The sequence below is a fragment of the Lissotriton vulgaris genome, chromosome 9 (assembly GCF_964263255.1).
Source record: "Lissotriton vulgaris chromosome 9, aLisVul1.2, whole genome shotgun sequence".
NCBI classification, from domain to species: Eukaryota; Metazoa; Chordata; class Amphibia; order Caudata; family Salamandridae; genus Lissotriton; species Lissotriton vulgaris.
In genome coordinates, this window is record NC_141697.1 from 979,699,940 (window position 1) to 979,720,514 (window position 20,575).

The 20,575-nt window shown below is 46.4% G+C and overlaps 1 protein-coding gene across 2 annotated transcripts in view; it reads right to left on the reverse strand.

Moving 5' to 3' along the window:
• RAD54L2 (RAD54 like 2) overlaps positions 1–20,575 on the reverse strand; it is a 1,034,525-nt gene that overhangs the window by 226,186 nt on the left and 787,764 nt on the right. For both annotated transcript variants that reach the window (XM_086938836.1, XM_086938837.1), the window contains exon 17: positions 13,984–14,153. In XM_086938836.1, the coding sequence (XP_086794962.1) occupies positions 13,984–14,153 (170 nt within the window). The remainder of the gene's footprint in view (positions 1–13,983; positions 14,154–20,575) is intronic.

Consider the following 20,575-nt stretch of genomic DNA (forward strand, 5'->3'; position numbering starts at 1 on the left):
CGGCCGAGAGAGTCCTTGACACGTATGCCGTAGCTGACTTCTGGTTGACCTGGCCGAACTGACTCCTCGCCTGGGGCGAATCCCGCTGAGCCAGTTCCTTGTGCAGCAGCTGGCCTGATAAAGATCAAAGGGCAGGACGTGTCCGAGTTTATGGCACACCGTTCCCACCTCCTCTATCTCCTTTCCATCTGTGTCTGCCTTTCCTTTACGACATGTTCATCGATCTGGGTTGAAGGGTTTATGATGGGTTTGTCCGGCCTGATCGAACAGGAAACCAAGCATGTGTGCGATCGTTTTTGGTGGGCTGGACAACGGAAAAGGGGATTGTTTTTGCCTGTCGTCATTTGCTACTTTTGAAATGCTACCTGGTCATTGGTCAGTTTGTATGCACCAAATGTAAAATGTAATGTTGCCAGAGGCGTAATTTTCGGCATAAAAGACAGTGTTTCGTTCATAGAAGTGTGCAGTCTCTGACGAACTACCCGTGTGTACTTCGTAGATCTCTGTCCCTGGTTGCAACCAATAAACTTTGGTCTTTGACGTCAAGAAGTATCCTGTGTCTCTGTTTGCCAAGACAGGGGAATCCGGGGTCTTTGGGTGTTGCCCTGAAACCGCTGGGTTACCGGATTAGTATCGGTTCTGAAAAACCCAGTACCTCAATTGGCGCCCAACGTGGGGCGACTTCAGCGGTACCGGTCCAAGCCAGAGGTTCGTGAGAAAATTCTGGAGGAAGGCCAGCCACTTCATTGACCCCTGTATGTCGCCGTGGTCCGAAAGTCTTTGCTGCGAGGTTTCCCGCTTGCCGACGGCTACAAAGGACTGCTGCCCTGACTGTCGCCCTGTTTTGGAGCCTTAGACGTTTGTAGAGCGAGACGATTGACGGGTCTTCTGGTGACGCCATCGACAACTGAGTTAAGTATAAACGGAGCGTCTCCTAGTCCTTAGTTTGGTTTGTATCCTTTAGTGGATAGCTTTGATTTTGTACCTGCAGGCCCCAAAGCCAAGGGATTTGTGTATTAACGAGATTATCGTTTTAGATTCCCCTTGTTGTTTGAAGCTAAACTAGTGAGCAAGATGCCTGGTTTTAGCAGTCTTAGAAACTTGTTCAGTTGTGGTACTTTGAGGGATTCCCGGTTAGAGGATTCGTGTCCGGTTCCTCCGATCAGAACTCCTACATACGAGTTGTATGTGAAACATGGTGTAGGTCCTATTAGCTACAATGAGATTTGGGTAAAATACACGAAGAGTGACGGTGTTCTACAGTGGCTGCGTTATGGTAGTTTTGAAACAGAAGTCCTAGATAACCTTGAAGTGAAGTTGTTCAAGAAGAAAGCCCGGCCGGCGATGTTTGACTCTTTCCGCATATGGCGCAAAGAAGCCAAACAGAAAGAAATTAAGTTTGCAAAGAAAAGTAGAAAGCGTATGTCAATGGTGCAAGCTGCCGTTGCATACAGAGATAATGAGGAAGAGCAACTAAGTGAGCAGATGCTTAGAGTGAAGAAGTTAGCGGTAGACCGATGCTACCCGGTATTGCCTTCTAAAGAGCATAAAGATGAGAAGGATCTTGTGAAAGATCCTTTAATGTCACATCTGTTAACTTCACCACCACCTAATGTGCAGAACGCTACGGCACCACCGCCACCGGTTGTGGCTGTGCAAAAGCCTGTTGCTTTGCCTCCTGTTATTCCTCCACAGCCAGCTCCTTCGTTGACAGTTTTTCCCTATGCGCAGCCTCCTCAGGGGTTGCCAACTTTGCCTTTTCCTGCTACTACTGTCTCTATGCCTGTTCCGACTGTGGATTCTTCTACTACTACTTCTTCTCCTCTTGTCCTTCAGACTACTCCTTCTCCTAGACAGCGGATGACTGCTGCCTTTTCGAGTCTTCTAACTCCTTGGTTGGGACAAATGGGTATGTCTCCTGCTAGTGAGCGTAGACGTTGCGTAGTCAACTGCCTGATACAGATGAGCGAGTGGTTTTGGATCATATGGTGCGAAGATGGGTGACGTATAAGTCCCAGTACGATCTCGAGGGTATCATGGATGTTTTCCGACAATGGGAAGCACCAAAGCAACGTTATGTCTTTGAGCTTATGTGTGCGTTCCTCCATTAACAATGGACGGACGAAATGGGTAGAGTTCCTGCGGAATTGTTTCGATTGCGTTCCGAGTTTGCTAAAGGGACGATTGTGAGTTTACACGACATCGAGAAAGCGGTGTCGACGTTATTGTCGCTTCGCAGTGATGTTCCTACTGAACGGCTGTTTGAGCCAGATTCGTCAGTTAGGAGACATGCGCGTCAGTATCCGATGCGAGAGGTTCCTCCGGTATGGAGACCTGCTGATCCTAATGCTCATCCACCTGTTGATGCGCATTTTCAGCGAGTGTGGGTCCATGTCCCATGGAAACGTGCAAAAGTTTTAGCGCTTAAACAGACTTTACCTGATCCGCGGAAGAATCCGGCAGGATATTATAAAGAGCTTACGCAAACTGTGAGTTCGTGCGTCATGAATTTGGCGGACATAGACATGTTGTTCGGGAATGTAGTTCCACAGCCCATCTGGAATGTCATTCGACATACGGATCATGATAATGAATTGGGTGATTCGTGGGTGAATCTTGTTGCTGCAAATGATAGACAAGTTGGAGGTGCTAAGCCTGAAAATGTTATTACTGAACTTCCTGGTAGAATTATCACTTTTATGAAGACCTTGATACCCGAGGTCCGTGTTAATTGGGATAAGTTGTCTGCGTGTAAGCCGAAGAAAGATGAGACTGTGTCAGATTTTTTCTCGCGTTTCGAAGCAACCTTTGTCGACCACAGTGGTCAGGATATGGCTACCGAGGGTGGCCAGAGATTGTTAGTTGATAAATTTGTGCACAATCTTCTTCCTTAGTTGTGTACTAAGTTGAAGGATTCCGAGAGTGCTTGGCCTGTTCCTACTTCGGCGCAGATTCTAGCTACGGCTCAGTACTATGAGAATAGGCGTAAGGACGAGTTAGAGAAAGCGGATAAGAAGACTAAGGAATTGAAGACTAAAGTTCTTCTACAACAAGCTTATCCACCCCGTGTTAATCATCAGCGCGATTATCAGCAGCCTCAACAGTATTCGAGGAACTCGCGAAGAGACGAGACTCCTCAACAGCGTTTTCTGTATGGGCCTAATAAGTGTGCGTATTGTAGAGAAGAGGGTCATTACAAGAATAGTTGTCCAGTTCTGTTGCAACGTGCAAATAGTGCTCCTGGTGAGAGAGGTAGAGGTGCTCAACAAGCGCCCAGAGGTAGAGGTCGGGACAGAACGCGCGCCCTTTGCCTCCGCAGAATTCGATGAATAGCTTTGACCAACAGCAGAATTCGTCTGGTATGACAGCACAGTACTACGTGGATGATTATTATGTTGAAGGCGATGAAGCGCAAGGCAATGATTGCTAGGACAGCCATGGACAAAGAGAGGGAGTGATTTCGATTCCAGTAGATCAGAGTGGACCCTAAGTGGAAGTGATTGAATCAGGTGTGTCAGAGCCTTTTCTGCTAGACACTGGTGCTACGAAGAGTTCTATTATGCGTACCAACCTCCCTGGCGCACCTTTGTCTGGCTTTAATAATGTTTCTATAGGTTTTTCTGGCGCCCCCGTTACGAATCCGATTTCCGTTCCATTGCCTCTTTCTGTTGGTCCTCGTAGGTTTGAAGCACCCCTTCTTTTGACTACAGGTTGTAATGAGAATTTGCTAGGTCTTGACTTGTTGAAGAGATTGTATGCAACTTTGTACTGTTCTCCGTTAGGAGTACATCTTACCCTGGGTGAGAATGTGATCTCTCCAATATACGTATCGAAGGATTGTCTCCCACCTGAATTGTCTTCGTTACCAGATTCATTGTGGGCTACGGATCCGAATGATGTGGGCCGGTTAGATATTCCCCCATATGTTGTGACATTGAAAGCGAATGCTAAGTTACCGCGCATTCCACAATATCGTATTTCAAGTGAGGGTGAGCGTGCACTTTTGGCGATCATCTATGATCCGATTGACAAAGGCGTTGTTGAAGAGACTCTAGGTAATGTGTGTAATAGTCCGGTTTTGCCTGCCTTGAAAAGAACTGATTCTTCACAGCCTCCTGTGTATGGATTTGTTATCGATCTCCGTGAAGTGAACAAGATTGTTGTTCCACAATTTCCTGTTGTGCCTGACATTACTGCATTATTGACATTGATTCCTGCTTCTGCCACTTGGTTTTCGGTGATCGATTTGAAGAATGCTTTCTTCAGCATTCCGATTGCCATGGAGAGTAGAGATATTTTTGGATTCTCTTTAGGAGGACGAAGCTTCCGCTTTAAACGCGTTCCTCAAGGCTATTGCGAGAGTCCATCTATCTACAGTCAAGCTCTGAAGACTCAACTTGACTCGTTAGTTTTTCCTGACGGTGCAGCCCTTATCCAGTATGTTGACGATTTGTTGGTTGCTGCTGATACCGAAGACATCTGTAAGGATGCCACCGTGTCCTTGTTGTCTAATTTATCTGATTGCCATCATAAAGTTTCTCTCTCGAAGTTACAATTCTGTCGCCAAGAAGTTACCTATTTAGGTCACCTCTTATCGAAGGAGGGAAGGAAACTGACCCCAGAAAGAATTCAGACTATTGCGAGAATGAGTGTCCCTACGACACAGAGAGAAGTACGTACGTTTTTGGGTATTACGTCGTACTGTAGACAGTGGATCCCTAATTTTCCTCTTCTAGCGAAGCCTTTGATAGCTCTTACAGTTAAGGATACTCCAAATCCTATTCCTTGGACTGAGGAATGTCAGAAGAGTTTTTCTGAATTACGCAATGCGTTGTGTTCGACTCCTGTGTTGGGTACTCCCGACTACAGCAAGCCTTTCACATTGTATGTCCATGAGAGAGAGGGATGTGCATTATCGGTTTTGACTCAGCAGTTTGGCAGGAAGCAACGCCCATGTGCGTACTTTTCGTCGACTTTAGATCCTGTAGCCAGAGCGTTGCCGAGTTGCTTGAGAGCCACAGCGGCAGCGGCTGTTTCGATTCGACAATCTGCGGGTTTGGTAATGGATAATACGTTAGTGGTTATGGTTCCACATGCAGTGGATACCTTGCTGAATCGTACGAAGAGACAGCACTTAACTAGTGCTCGGTTGTCAGGGTATGAGCTTACATTGAAGAAGAGACGAAAGGGAGAATAGATCTGAAGGATACTCCTCTCCCTGACTGTGATGATGCTTTGTGGGTTGATGGTTCGTGTTTTAAATTACCGAACAGCGATACAACTGCAGCATATGCTGTGACGACTTTGCATTTACTTGTCGAAATTGCACGTATCCCACATAATTCGCGCACAAGCGGCTGAACTGATTGCACTTACGAGAGCATGTGTGTTGGCGAAAGGAAAACGAGTGAATGTGTATACAGATAGTCAGTATGCGTTTGGTGTGGCCCATAGTTTTGGACGTTTGTGGTGTGAACGTGGATTTTTGACATCGCATGGGACGAAAATCCAGCATGGACAACTGGTGAATGAACTTCTTGAATCTCGGACGTTACCTTTGCAAGTAGCGATTGTGAAATGTACTGCCCATAAAAAGGTTACTGATGATGTTGGTCGTGGTAATGCGTTTGCAGATGAAGTTGCGAAAGAAACGGCTAGAAACGTGATGAGTCGAATGTATGATGCGGGTCCGGCGAGATGGGTTCCAGAGAAGGGTATGTGTGAAGACACCATTGAGAGCGTGAAAGTTATTCCGAGTGAGACCACAGAGAAAGAGTTGGATGAATGGAGAGAAAGTAAGGGTAGGTTAGACTCGAATGGGTGTTGGACTGATTTGTCTGAACATCAGAGATGGTTGTTGCCTAACGCGTATGTGCTTCCAGTCGTTACAATGGCACATGGAGTGGCACACATTAGTGTGAAAGGGATTTGCAAGTTGTTGGCTCCGGTTTGGCAGAATATAGGAATTCCCAGATGTGCGGAGAATTTAGTTAAGAACTGTATGGTGTGTTTGATGCATAATCCTGGTAAGGGAACCCCGACACCAGCTGGTCAATTTGCTCCTCCTACGTATCCGTTCGAGGCTTTGCAGCTAGATTTTATTCATATGGAGAGATGCAACAACTTGAAGTATGTGTTAGTGGTTGTTTGCTCTTTTTCTAGATGGGTAGAAGCTTATCCCCTTAAGGACAATACTGCCTTGTCCACAGCAAAAGTTTTGATAAAAGAATTTTTTCCGAGATTTGGAATGCCGAGAATCATTTGGAGTGATAACGGAAGTGAGTTTGTGGGTCAAGTTATGAAGAGTGTGTGTGATGGTTTCGGGATTAGGCAGAAATTCCACGCTGCAAATCATCCCCAATCAGCTGGTTAAGTCGAGTGCTACAATGGCACCCTTAAGTTGAAGTTAGCCAAGATTCAGGAAAGCACTGGTTTACAATGGCCAGAGGCTTTGCCATTAGCACTTTCGTCCACCCGAGTGACTGTGCATTCGAGAATGGGTTTGAGTCCATATGAAGTTGTGTTTGGTCGCCCGGCGAATGTTTGGGGCGTACCAAGACCGACAAGGTTCAGTGACCTCGAACACCCTGTTTTGCTTGACTATTTGCGTGAATTGACAACTAAAATGAGTGTTTTACGCCAACAGGTATACGACAGTCTTCCTCAAGCTGCAGAGGATCCAGGCCACGCTATTGAACCCGGTGCCTGGGTCTTCGTCAGAAATTTCCAGTGAACGAAGAACGAGCAGCCCCGTTGGACTGGGCCCTATCAAGTCCTGTTGTCTACAAGGTCTGCGGTGCGAGTGCGTGGAAAGCGCAACTGGATCCACAGCTCACATACCAAGAAGGCACCTTTTCCTTTGCCCTATGACAAGTGGGTCCAAGAGTGTCTTGCAGACTCTGAGACCGAGACAATCCCGAAGTTCATACCGTTCAGCGATGCTCGTCTGATTGGAACTAGTTCGGAAAAGGAGAGCGATCGACTTTTGCAAGCGTCAGTACCTCCTGCAGTGCGATTGGACACTACCGAGCCTCATCTTTTGTTCACCGATCAAGAATCACCTGGAAGAAACCGATACAATTTGAGACTGAGAATTAAGGACAAATAAAGCATTAATAAAGTTGATTTTTTTTTATTGTTTGCAGGTTAACTCTCCGCTAAGGATCTACTCATTTTTGTTTTTCTTGAACTGCCATCCGGTTCTCGCTGCTAGGGTCGCGGTTACTACCAGTCTTGGGAGTGTAAGCCCGAGACACTAGATCGAGGGTTCTGTTGGCCCGAGGCAGTCTTCCTGGGTGCAGCAGAGGCACAACCAACCACCGCGGGCAGCACCTTTAGTTTAGGATGGATTTCTTTGAGCTGGAGAGACCTGTGCAGACATTGACTTTTAGAAAACGTATATGCAAAATAATGTCGAAAAAATGTTTTTTGATGCCATGTATATTTTTGCTATTAAGCGTCATGATCTTTATAGCTCGTTATGTAGCGAATATGCTACTTACTAGTATGCATCTGTTCTTGGCATGTAGGGCTGCTGACATTCATATCTGTGCATAGATCGCCGCCTAGTGTTGGGTCCGGATGATTGCACATCCAAAATAGACAACACCTTTCACTTTTCAAGGTACCTGCCATCAAAGCATTTCTGGAAGGCCTCAAAAGAGTCATTCCGCCACGGACTCCACCAGCTCCTGAGTGGAACTTCAATGTGGTTCTTACCAGACTGATGGGTCCTCCCTTTGAGCCACTGCATTCCTGCAAGATTCAGTTCTTGACATGGAAAGTGGCTTTCCTCGTAGCAATTACATTGCTACGGAGGGTTAGTGAATTGCAAGCCCTCACAATCCAAGAGCCATTTATCCAAATTCATTCCAATAGGGTGGTGCTCCGCACTAACCCTAAGTTTCTGCCCAAGGTTGTGTCTCAGTTCCACATCAACCAAACAATCGAATTACCTGTCTTCTTTCAAAATCCTGAGTCACTGGCGGAGCGGATGCTCCACACCCTTGACGTTAAACGGGCCCTGATGTATTACATTGATAGGACTAAGGATTTTCGAAAAACTAAGCAGCTCTTTGTCGCCTTTGCGCCACACCACAAAGGTAACCCTATTTCCAAGGCTGGTATTGCTAGGTGGATCGTTAAATGTATCCAGATCTGCTATGCAAAAGCAAAACGCACTCTTACCATTCCACCAAGAGCCCACTCCACCAGAAAGTTGGGGGCCTCTATGGCTTTCCTTGGAAACATTCCCTTAGAGGACATATGTAGAGCAGCCACATGGTCTACCACACACACATTTACTAAACATTACTGTGTAGATGTGCACTCCAAACAGCAGGCAGCTGTAGGGCAGGCTGTTCTCAAGACACTTTTCCAAACTGCGCCTGTAGCAGCTGCAGTATTCACATATATACTCATAGCATGGTCATCATTCACTGAGTTTCACTCCATCTTGGCCACAATGGCTAAAAACAATCTGGGGATGGAGTCGATGCCCATGCGCACTGTAGTCCAGGGGAGGAGCCACCTATCTCGTGATACTTCGAAGATTCTTCCAGGACAACAATGTGCAATCATCCGGACCTAACACTAGTCGGCGATCTATGCACAGATATGAATTCAGCAGCCCACATGCCTCGAACCATTTGTTTTTAAAATGACGTCTGATCCCACTGTGCAACCTACACCTTCACCTACTATTTCTTCTCATTCTTTCCACCCTTTGCCTGAACATGAGGTAATCAGACGTTTGGAATTCTCTAATAATTCTTTCATTCAACTTTTGCACCAGCATCAGTTAGTGATTAATACAACGAACTGCTGGATTTGTGGTTTGATGCCTCATACAACCGATAAGGGTATTCCTTATCTGGTTTGGCCCTTCAGTTTAAATGGTTCGATTCGAGCTTACAGAACCATGTTCATCTATGCCCACAGTGTTCACCCCTACGTTCACCGAAAGATAATTCGAACAATAGCCTATTAGCTAGAGGTATAGTCGACATGATTAGAGGGACTAATGCAGTAGAGACTATTCCGAAAGATGAGAGGCTACCATATAGTGGTTGGAACGTAACTGGATATGGAGTTAGTCTGAGTATTAACCAGCGAGCGAAAAGTTCTCCACCGTTCTGGATAGTGCCCCATAAGGGCTACTATTGTTTGCAGGGCAATGGTAAGAATCCGAAGGCTCAGTTAGGGAAGAGTGTTTGTGCTGAGACCTATGTGTTTCCGTCTCAGTCTTCCCCAGCGTTCTTAGCTGCCAAGGGTACCTACTTTGTTTGCTACGACAAAGCCTACACATGGTTGCCCCCTGACTTTTCGGGCACATGTTTTGTTTCCTTTCTGTTACCCCCACTTTTACAGCTGCGGCAGATTACCACAAGACGAGAGTTGCTAGAGGTGTCTTTAGCCAAGAAGACACTGCAGGTCAAGAAGTGGGAGATTTCGTTAAGGGTTTTTTGCTGTTCTGGGGACCTATGGCTAACAGTAGGAATATTCGTCAGCTAACAAGAGTGGTTGAGTCCACCATAGTTGAAACTGCCGGTGCCCTTGGTAACCTGACTGCTGAGCTCCAGTCGGATAGACTTATGACACTTCAGAATAGAGTTGCCCTTGATGTTATCCTGGCAGATCGAGGTGGAGTTTGTAGATTGATTCAATCAAGCTGCTGTGTTTTTATTCCAGACAACGCTCCATCAGTCTTCCAGGCCATTTCCAAATTGCATAAAATCTCCGATTCTGTCCACCTGGACAAAGGTGATTGGTCTTTGATGGGATGGTTATGGGGATTGATATCCACTTGGGGTTTGAAAATTCTGATGGTCATTGGGATGGTCTTAGCAATCCTGTTCATGTTCTGTCTCTGTGTACAGTGTGCTCCTGCTATTTGTGGCCTTTGTCCTACTTTGTGCGTACGGAAACCTGTCCAGAGAAAGATGCTTAGTAATAGGATGATGCTACAGCAGCATATCGATGATCTGATGAATATAGATCCGGATTCATATTAAAATGGGTCTGGGTTTATTGCCTATGATAGGGCAAAAGGAGGGTCTGTGGTTCCGTGGTTCCGAATTGGGGTCGAAAGTTCCGAAACCCGATTTATAAAGATCGTCGGAAAAGGACGATTTTGGTCTCTACAGACCGCAAATGGCGAGTGTAACGTGTGAGTGTTTTCGTATGAATCGATATAGGAAAACACTCTGCATTTGAGGATTTAGTCTGAACCTCCGGGTTCCATTTTGTATGTGGCAGCCATTTTGTGTGGTTGCCCTAACATAGGCCCGATGACTGCGGCCGAGAGAGTCCTTGACACGTATGCCTTAGCTGACTTCTGGTTGACCTGGCCGAACTGACTCCTCGCCTGGGGCGAATCCCGCTGAGCCAGTTCCTTGTGCAGCAGCTGGCCTGATAAAGATCAAAGGGCAGGACGTGTCCGAGTTTATGGCACACCGTTCCCACCTCCTCTATCTCCTTTCCATCTGTTTCTGCCTTTCCTTTACGACATGTTCATCGATCTGGGTTGAAGGGTTTATGATGGGTTTGTCCGGCCTGATCGAACAGGAAACCAAGCATGTGTGCGATCGTTTTTGGTGGGCTGGACAACGGAAAAGGGGATTGTTTTTGCCTGTCGTCATTTGCTACTTTTGAAATGCTAACTGGTCATTGGTCAGTTTGTATGCACCAAATGTAAATTGTAATGTTGCCAGAGGCGTAATTTTCGGCATAAAAGACAGTATTTCGTTCATAGAAGTGTGCAGTCTCTGACGAACTACCCATGTGTACTTCGTAGATCTCTGTCCCTGGTTGCAACCAATAAAGTTTGGTCTTTGACGTCATGAAGAAGTATCCCGTGTCTCTGTTTGCCAAGACAGGGGAATCCGGGGTCTTTGGGTGTTGCCCTGACACCGCTGGGTTACCGGATTAGTACCGGTTCTGAAAAACCCAGAACCCCCCCCCCCCCCCAAATGTCAGATATTGCACCACTGGAGAGCTAACCAAAGTGTCAATCATACGTAGGTCATTCACAACAATAATGGAGTTTAAGGTGTTGCCCTGTATGGTATGTTGAAAGTCGGTCATAGGTTGAACATCAGTATCTACCAACCCACAAGCCTTGCTCCTGCTACGCTGACGTAAGGTGCAGTTGAAATCTCCTACCCAAATAATACACAAAGGGGAGACCTTCACTGCTACCTTAATCTCCATGTCAAGTAAATTGATAACCACAACATTCTGTGTATCAAAAATATTGTAGTACCAATTGACTTATAATATGGGTACAATGATCAAATTGAAACACAGGGATGTACTTACTTTCTGAAACAAGCATTGGAAATGCAATAGGTCTCGCATTAGAAGAGTTGGAGTTATTGGTCTTGTAAATGACATTTTATTAATTTGTTGGTTTTTAAAATTGCTAAATTGATGGCTTTGTCATTTACAATGCCAATAGTTATAACTTTTGCGAATGTGACACCTATAGCATTTGGAATGCAACATGTTTTGTATTTACGTGACTTAGATGGCAGCTCTGGTCGTTAGGCCACATCTCTAGAGAGCAGGAGAGTGCAGCAGGGGAGAGAAGCACAGCAATGCAATAGGTCTCGCATTAGGAAAGTTTGAGCTATTGGTATTGTAAAGGACACATTTTTTATTTATGTGCTTGTTTTGAAAATAGCGAATTGATAGCTTTGTTATTTACAATGCCAATATTTTTATCTTTCGCAAATGTGCCACCTATTGTAACACAATATGTGTTGTGAGGGTGAGGGTGAGGGGTTGAGGGTGAGTGTCGGTGAGTGAGGGTGAGTGAGGGAGGGTGAGGGGTTGAGGGTGAGTGAGGGTGAGTGAGGGTGAGGGGTTGAGGGGGAGGGGTCGAGGGTGAGGGGTTGAGGGTGAGTGAGGGTGAGGGGTTGAGGGTGAGTGAGGGTGAGGGGTTGAGGGTGAGTGAGGGTGAGGGTTGAGGGTGAGTGAGGGTGAGGGTTGAGGGTGAGTGAGGGTGAGTGAGGGTGAGGCTGAAGGGTTGAGGGTGTTTGAGGGTGAGTGAGAGTGAGGGTGAGGCTGAGGGGTTGAGGGTGAGTGAGGGTGAGTGAGAGTGAGGGTGAGTGAGGGGTTGAGGGTGAGGGGTTGAGGGTGAGTGAGGGTGAGTGAGGGTGAGGGGTTGAGGGTGAGTGAGGGTGAGGGGTTGAGGGTGAGTGAGGGTGAGGGGTTGAGGGTGAGTGAGGGTGAGGGGTTGAGGGTGAGTGAGGGTGAGGGTGAGTGAGGGTGAGGGTGAGTGAGGGTGAGTGAGGGTGAGTGAGGGTGAGTGAGGGTGAGGGGTTGAGGGTGAGTGAGGGTGAGTGAGGGTGAGGGATTGAGGGTGAGGGGTTGAGGGTGAGTGAGGGTGAGGGGTTGAGGGTGAGTGAGGGTGAGGGGTTGAGGGTGAGTGAGGGTGAGTGGGGATGAGGGGTTGAGGGTGGGTGAGGGGTGAGTGAGGGTGAGGGCCAGTGGAGTGAACATGTCTCCTCTTCATACCTCGAGCGAGCAGAGGTGGCACGTGTAGCTGTCCTTGGGGCTGCTGGTAGGCGCCACCCAGTGGAGCCAGCACGCTCCTGCAGCTCGGGCCTGTGCAGTAAATATGCCCCCAGGCCTGTGAGCTGGAGGATGGGGTGGGGTGAGAGAGGCAGAGGTCAGAGTTGGTCAGGTCACAAACCCACAGATGTTTTCCCAATGAAACCAAGCTCCTCCCAGGGAAGTCACTGAGCTGCGGGAGGTGATAGATGGTGTTTTCATTTTTGTTACAAAAAGAGGTCAGCGTGGCATGGGGAGCCTGCGACAGTGGGGCAGGAAAATGTTAGTTCGAAAAGAAAATGTGTTTTGTATCCTGGGGAGAGGTTTCTTCGCACCATATATATAGATCGTGTCTGTTGGTGTGTAAAAATGTATTGTTCGCAGGAGGCTTCCGAAGACGAGCCCTTCGATCGGCTGCTTAGGCCCAGATATTAAACCCAATGTGGCAGCATTAGAGGTTTGCTTGCTTCGTATTGATTTCGAGTGCTCGGGGTGTAAAAGGCTGCATGTGACCCTCCCTGTAGTAGAAATCCATTTCAGCTGAGAGGTGCTCTGTAACCAGGATTGACCCCCAGCATGAGACAATGCAGCACAGAGACCAGAATCCCATAGAATGTGTTTGTGGGCCGCATGAAATGCGACACGGCGGGCAGGGGAGGGGGCGGAGCGGGGAGAGGAAACAGACGGAGGGAAGGCAGATAAGGGGAGGGGGAGGAGAAATGCGACACGGCGGGCAGGGGAGGGGGCGGAGCGGGGGCCTGGAGTGCGAGGGGTTTTAACATATGGCTGGGGAGTTGCAAAGACCGTAACACGGAGGGGGAGGGGGGAGGAGAGTAGGGGAGGCACGGCCTAGCGGCCTTGCAATCAAGAAGTGAGGGGGCGGAGCTGGGGGAGGCAGTGAGAGAGAGAGTAGGCAAGGCAGGCGGCTGGGGGCATGTGCACGCGCTTTTAAGCTCAATGCGCATGCGCATTGAGCTTAAATTTCTCGTGCACTGCAAGGAATCGCCACGATTCCTTGCAAGTTGGTTAAAGAGTGGATAAGCCCCCATAGTCTCGCAAGCTCGATGCGCATGCGCATCGACAGGCGAGACCTAAAAACCAAGGAGTAAGGTTCTCACTGGGAATACGATGTTAAAAGATTAGTAAATATTGCAGACAAATTGTCAGTATTAAACCCAAACTATCTAAAACAACAGTGCAGAGAATGCAGTAATGAGGTTGCTTCCAGTTACACTGGGAAAGCTGGTTTATTACTCTGTGGTTTTGGAGTAAAATCCATCTTAACTACACTATTTATACGCTATTGACTGCCCTGGACACTCAGTTCATCAAACTGGAAATTAAATATGGATTTCCTCAGCAATTTGATTCCCTGTATCTGGCATAAAATTATTTTACTAGCAGGAAGGGGTGGACTTGGTTTCTTACCCTTGTGATGAGATGAGGAAACTTCAAGCACGCAAGTTGAATAACAGACTCCTTGAACTTCTTAGCTTCCACCTCAACCTGATTTGGCTCTTCCTCCACAAAATGGAGAAGGTTCTCCACCTCACGGCGGGTGAAATTCAGCACTGGATTCAAGTCATCCACCACACGATCTGATAAGAGGAATGTGAATTGAAAGATGGGTGCACATAGGTTGAGAGGGAGACAGAAAGGTGGTTGATTAAGGGGTAGAATGTGCAGGACATAATGGAGAAAAGGAAAGAGTAGGGCGTGAATGATAAAGGAGATATGCAGCAAGATGAGAAAGGTGAATACATGGTATTTAGAAAGGAAGGTTGAGACAGAAGTCAGACAGAGGACAAGACCGAGGTGGTTGGATCAAGAATACGGAACAAGGGAAAAAACAAATCAAATATTGGAGGGGGAGACACAAATGGGGTAGATAAAGAGCAAGAGAAAAAGGAGTGAAGAAAAGAGGGTCATGAAAGAGAAATGGGAAAAAGAGAAAATTGTGTCATTTGAAATATACCTTACGATGGGTTTGAGCAGGATATTTTGTTTGTTGAAGAAATTATAAGTCAAGACCTTCTATAACAAACAATTCTATTGCAATAAATAGGATATAAAGTTGACTAAATTCAGAAAGACACGTTAACCATCACGGTATTATAGTCGTGCAAACGTCATCCAGATAGCAAGTGGTCACATTCAGAACACATCATCAAGATGCTTTAGCACATACTTCTCAGAACCACCTTGAAAAGTCGAATTCTGCAAGGGACAGAAGCGGTATAAGACAGTACCTTTTAGAGCGAAGAGTGTGACTTTATTAGGCTATCCTGAGCTCTACTTATTACTCAACTATATAAATGCAATTACAATGCAAGTAATCTGGTAAACTCCAGAAACAAGTTGCTAAGACTGCTAACCAAGTATGTTGCTGCACCGGTAGCACAGTGCAAAGAACAGTTATGTTGAGATGACCAGAGGGAGGTAAGGAGAGAGGGAAATATTGGTAAGGGCTAGTGACATGCTCCTACAATACAGCTCAAAGAAATGTTAGCAGATTTCAGGCAAGAGTATATAAACTGTGTGAAAAATGGTTGTAACTAGCAGGACAAATCAGATGAAAAAACACTTATAAATTAGTATCATACAACATGACAACCTTTCAGCTTCACGCGAGATCCCTAGATGTTTTTCTACCAGCTCAGATTAAGTGTATTAAGTTGGACCTCCTGATTTTCTCAAAGTGATGGAGCTCAAAATTTGCAGTCTTCACTATCTTACTTATATGAAGAATGAAGGATAGAGAATTGTCTACAGTAAAACCTAGTAATGAGGCTGGGAAACAGGAGATTGAGATAAGCCATACAGGTTGAGTGAATTCAGTACGAATTAGTCCAAATTGTTTACAGATGTTAACAATAGGAATGTAGTTTACCCCGATTGAGGAGAACATTTTAATTAATCCAAGTTTGTACCAAGGAAAGACAGTTTCTCAGAACTCAAATGTCTTGTATATAAAGTGCTGTCTGTGTATAGATGTACGCTCACAATAGTATCCTTCAGTAAAAGTCCATGCGTTTCCATATAAATACAGCAAAACCAACAAGGAAGCAAAAAAAAACTAACAAAATAAAAACCCAGACAAACGAAGATTCATCGGTGGTCTGGCTACAGATGTCCAGGAAGCAGCAAGCCATGGAAGCTAGAAAGAACTCTACGCTATAACAAGGAAACTGGCAATCATGGATAACAAAGGCTAACAACCATGATGGGGTGAGCACTTTCAAGAACTGCTGAACCAGCCTTTACTGCAGTCTCCACTAGACATACAGTCAGCTGACAAGGACTTGCCAATCGAATTCAGAAGACCAACCAAGGAAGAATATAGCAAGCCATTGAACATCTGAGAAATGGGAAGGCAGCAGGACCAGACACCATTCCTGCACAGGCACTGAAGAACAAGTTACTTACCTTCGGTAACAATATATCTGTAAGAGACATTAGTTAGTTACAGATTCCTTACCATAGAATTACCCCTAGGCGTCAGACGGCATCCAGAAAGCTTTTTCGCAGCAGTACCTCTGCGCGTCTGAGGGTGGCGTCGGTCGGCTCCGTGTCCGTCAGGATGACGTCGCGGCAGCTACTAGATGTCGCCCTCGTGCGCTGACGTCAGTTCTGTACACGACTTTCCGCGGCAGAAACGCAGAGCCATGCAAGACACTTACCACTAGTGCACAAAACTAGGGCCCTGAAAGGTTGTCCTTAACTCTAGAAATCAGTTCGCAGAACGGGGAGGATGGGGGGGGGGGTAAAGAATCTATAACTAACGAATGTTTCTAACAGATATACCGTTACTGAAGGTAAGTAACTTGTTCATCTGAAAGAAACGCTCGCTTTAGTTATAGCTTCCTTACCTTAGAATAGTGGTGGGTCTGCGAACCAAGATCACACCAGAAAGTCTTGGAGAACAGAACGGCCAAAGAAGCCATCTCTCTGGACTTGGCAGTAGTGTTTTGTAAACGTGTGCAGTGATGCCCACGTGGCCGCCTGACAGATGTCATTTGGAGGAACTCCTCTTCCCAAGGCAGTAGTGGCTGCCGTTGCCCTGGTGAATTGGGCGCGGAGCCCGAACGGAGGCTCCTTTCCAGCCAGAGAATAGCATGCCTTAATACACAAAACGACCGATCGAGAATTGGTGCTTTTGTGTACGGCTCGACCTTTCTTGGCGCCCACATAGCCGACAAAGAGTTGGTCATCCACCCGGAACTGTTTTGTGCGATCCAGATAGGAGAGAGAACATTTTGGGGCCATACGTTGGAGCCTCTCCTCCTCCTTGGAAGGATGGGGAACGAAGGTGGGCAAAGTAATGGTCTGCCCGATATGGAAGGCAGTGACCACCTTAGGAAGGAAAGATGGATGGGTCCTGAGAACTACCTTGTCCGGATGGACAGACAGGATGGATGGTTTGGAAGAAAGGGCCTGGAGTTCACTCACTCTTCTAGCAGAAGTGATGGCTACCAGGAAAGCAGTCTTAAGAGTCAAGGGTCTTAAAGGAAGGTTATGAAGTGGCTCAAAGTGAACGCACATTAAATAAGTAAGAACAAGATTCAAGTCCCACTTAGGCGTAACTGAGGGGATTGGAGGAAAGAGATGCATTAACTACCAGGGACTTGAAAAGAGAAGATTAATTAGGCAGCCGAAGGAAGGCAGAGAGGGCCAAAAGATAGCCCTTGATAGTGCCCAGAGCAGAGGCCTGCTGGGTTAAAGTAAGAAGGAACAAAAGAACTTCAGAAAGAGGGGCAGAAAGGGGATCCACAGCCTTTGCTGTGCACCATGCCACAAACTTGTTCCACTGGCAGGCGTATACCGTCTTAGTGGAGGGACACCTGGCTGCCAAGATTACGTCACAGACTTCGGGAGGCAGGTCAAAAGAAGTCAACTGCCGCCGCTCAATCTCCATGCAAGGAGGTGGAGACTGGACAGGTTCGGGTGGAGGACCGTCCCCTGCTGTTGCGACACAAGATCCTCCCAAAGAGGCAGTCTGATCGGAGGATCTAAGGCCATGTCGGGCAGCTCAGGATACCAAACTCTTCATGCCCAATCTGAAGCCACAAGAATGACTTGGGCCCGGCTCTGCCTGTTCTTCAGCACTCTGGCAGAAGTGGTAGAGGCGGAAAGGCGTACAACAGACCGCATCTCCACTTGCGACAAGAAGCATCGGCTAGCGAGTGCTGCCTTGGATTTTCCAACGTACAGAATTGCTGACTTTGCGCGTTCTGTTTAGTGGCGAATAGATCTAACCAAGGGTCTCCCCACTGTCGAAAGAGACCTTGCACAACCTTCGAATGAAGACGCCATTCTTGATCCATCATGCACCCATGGCTGAGATTGTCCGCCCTGGCGTTCAGGGAACCTGCCAGGTGTTGAACCACCAGAGATATGCCATGATGTTCCAGAGTATTGAGACTTTTAGCTAATACCATAAACAAAAGCCCACAGAGACTTCCTGTTCTGCACCAATCTGTATGCTGCGATAAAGAGTGCCAAAATACTTATTTTTATTTTAAAGCCACAGAGATCATGGAGCACTGTATAATTAACCAAGTGATGATGTAGTGGTAATAGTAACAACGAAGTATGCATGCATTTACTATGTTTTCTTTGTCAGTCAGTAGTTACTGAGCAGTATCTGTGCGGGTACTGACATTTACTAATGGTGTTGCAGAGCAGCTAATGCACTGTTGTCTTTTTTATTTTTTGACAGGAGGCAAAGTAGTTCAAAAACTAAAGTGACAGGCTTTTTCCATCTTTGAACCCTGGATGCAGAATAACCATGCACCCCCAAACAGAACGACCCAACTCTGAACTAATCAAGAACTAATCTAGGAAGGAGTTGAACAGAAAGAAAACAAGTTACTTACCTGTAACTAAGGTTATCCAGTATTGGTATCTTTCATAGATTCACATGCCTGAATCATACCCCGTCGTCGAGGTGGGAGTCCCGCGGTAAAAATATATACAATAGCAGTGCCTAAAAACTTTCTTGTAGTAGGATGGAAAAGCCTAAAGGCCTAGCTAGGCCCAAAACTTAGCAGCCTATCTACCTCATTATGTAAAAAGACCTGAAATAGTAGCCTCAGCCAATCAGCTGTCCTCACCCTCTAGAACCTTCCCAGCTCAGGCAGTTCTCCTCAGATTTTCCCAGAACAAGTGAGAATAAGTATCCATAAAACAGAACTGCTCTGCCGGGGAGGAGGGTGGGTGCATGTGAATCTATGAAAGATACCAATACTGGATAACCGTAGTTACAGGTAAGTAACTTGTTTTCTTATCCAGTATTGGGGTATCTTTCATAGATTCACATGCCTGAATCAGAGTAGCAAGCAGTGACATCATGTCTGTCGTTAATAAATCGTATACACCCCCACACAACCTGGAAGGTTATAGAGCACAAATTTGTTTACATAACATATGCATCAAAAAACCTTCATAAAGTACATTAAAGAATAGGACAGCGTTTGAAAAGATTAAAACATCATAATGAAATACAAATGCTTAAAACAGTCAAAAGAAGGATAAAAGACTATAAAGAGTCTAACCTTAGTGAAGAAGATGCTGCAACACCGCTTCCCCAACTGCGGTATCATCCTGATTTGCAGACAGTAGTGCTTCGTAAAAGTGTGCACACTTTTCCACGTAGCAGCTCGGCAAATGTTCTCCAGCGTCACTCCAGCGAAAAGGGCCGTAGACGCTGACATTGTTCTGGTGGAATGCGCTTTAACCTTTCTTGCTAAAGGTTTGTTAGCTTTGTCATGACAGAAGAGAATCGTAGATGACAACCATCTAGCTATAGTTGCCTTTGTTACAGCCTGACCCAAGGTGGCTTGACCATAAGCAACAAAAAGCTGATTAGATTTGCGTATGTCCTTTGTTTTTGAAGATAAAACTTTAGACACCGTTTCACATCTAGGGAATGTAAAACCTTCTCTGCCGGAGTTTTAGGATCCAGGAAAAAAGTCTTGAGCTTGACAGTTTGATTGATGTGAAATTGGGTCGGCACCTTTGGGATGAATCTTGGGTTGGTTCTAAGCATCACAAAGTCTCTAGAGAATTGCAAGAAAGGGTGAGCAATCGTGAAGGCCTGTATCTCACAGACTCTGCGGGCTGTGGTGAGAGCCAGTAAGATCGCCACTTTCCAAGTTAGAAACTTCAGCTTCGCCTTATGAATAGGTTCAAGGGGCCTTTTCAGAAGTTGGGACAAAACAATATTGAGATCCCACTCAGGAGGAGGAGGCCGAACTGGAGGAAAAGCTCGGAATAGCCCTTTAAGGAATTGTGAATTGTTTGATCAAAGATGATGAACATAAAGATGGTTTGTTGGAGCTCTTTCTGAATCTGGATATTGCCGCCAGATGTACCTCAATGGACGAGAAAACCAGTCCTGCCCTAGCTAAGGACAGCAGATAAGGAAGGATGTGCTCAGGTGGAGCTTGGAGTGGATCAACATTATTTTCTCCACACCAGGAACAGAATCGTTTCCACTTAAAACGATATGTCTTGATAGTACTTTGCGCACGGGCCTGTGATAAGATCGCCCTGCAGTCTGAGGAGATGTTAAGATCCTTGAACTCTAAGAAGTCAGGAGCCAGGCGTGCATGTGCAGTGACTGAGGATCCGGATGTTGGATCTGGCCCCCTTCTCTTGTTAACATTGACACTGTCTGCTTGAGACGAAGTGGAAGCTGCTGAGAGAGTAGAAGGAGTTCCTGAAACCAATACTGCCTTGGCCAACGGAGAGCAATGACGATGAGAGTGCAATGCTCTCTCCATCTTTTGTAGTACTTTCGGTATGAGCAGGATCGAAGGATAAGCGTATGCAAATATCCCGGACCATCTCATCAAAAGGGCATTTCCCCATGGGCGTCCGCAGAAATTTTTCCAGGGGGGGGGGGCAACATTCTAACTTCGTCACTCGCCTTCCAGGGGGGGGCAAAATTGTAACTTCATCACTCGCCTTCAAGGCAAGTTAAAGGCAGACGGCCCATTGTCATTCTTTATGTGGTGAT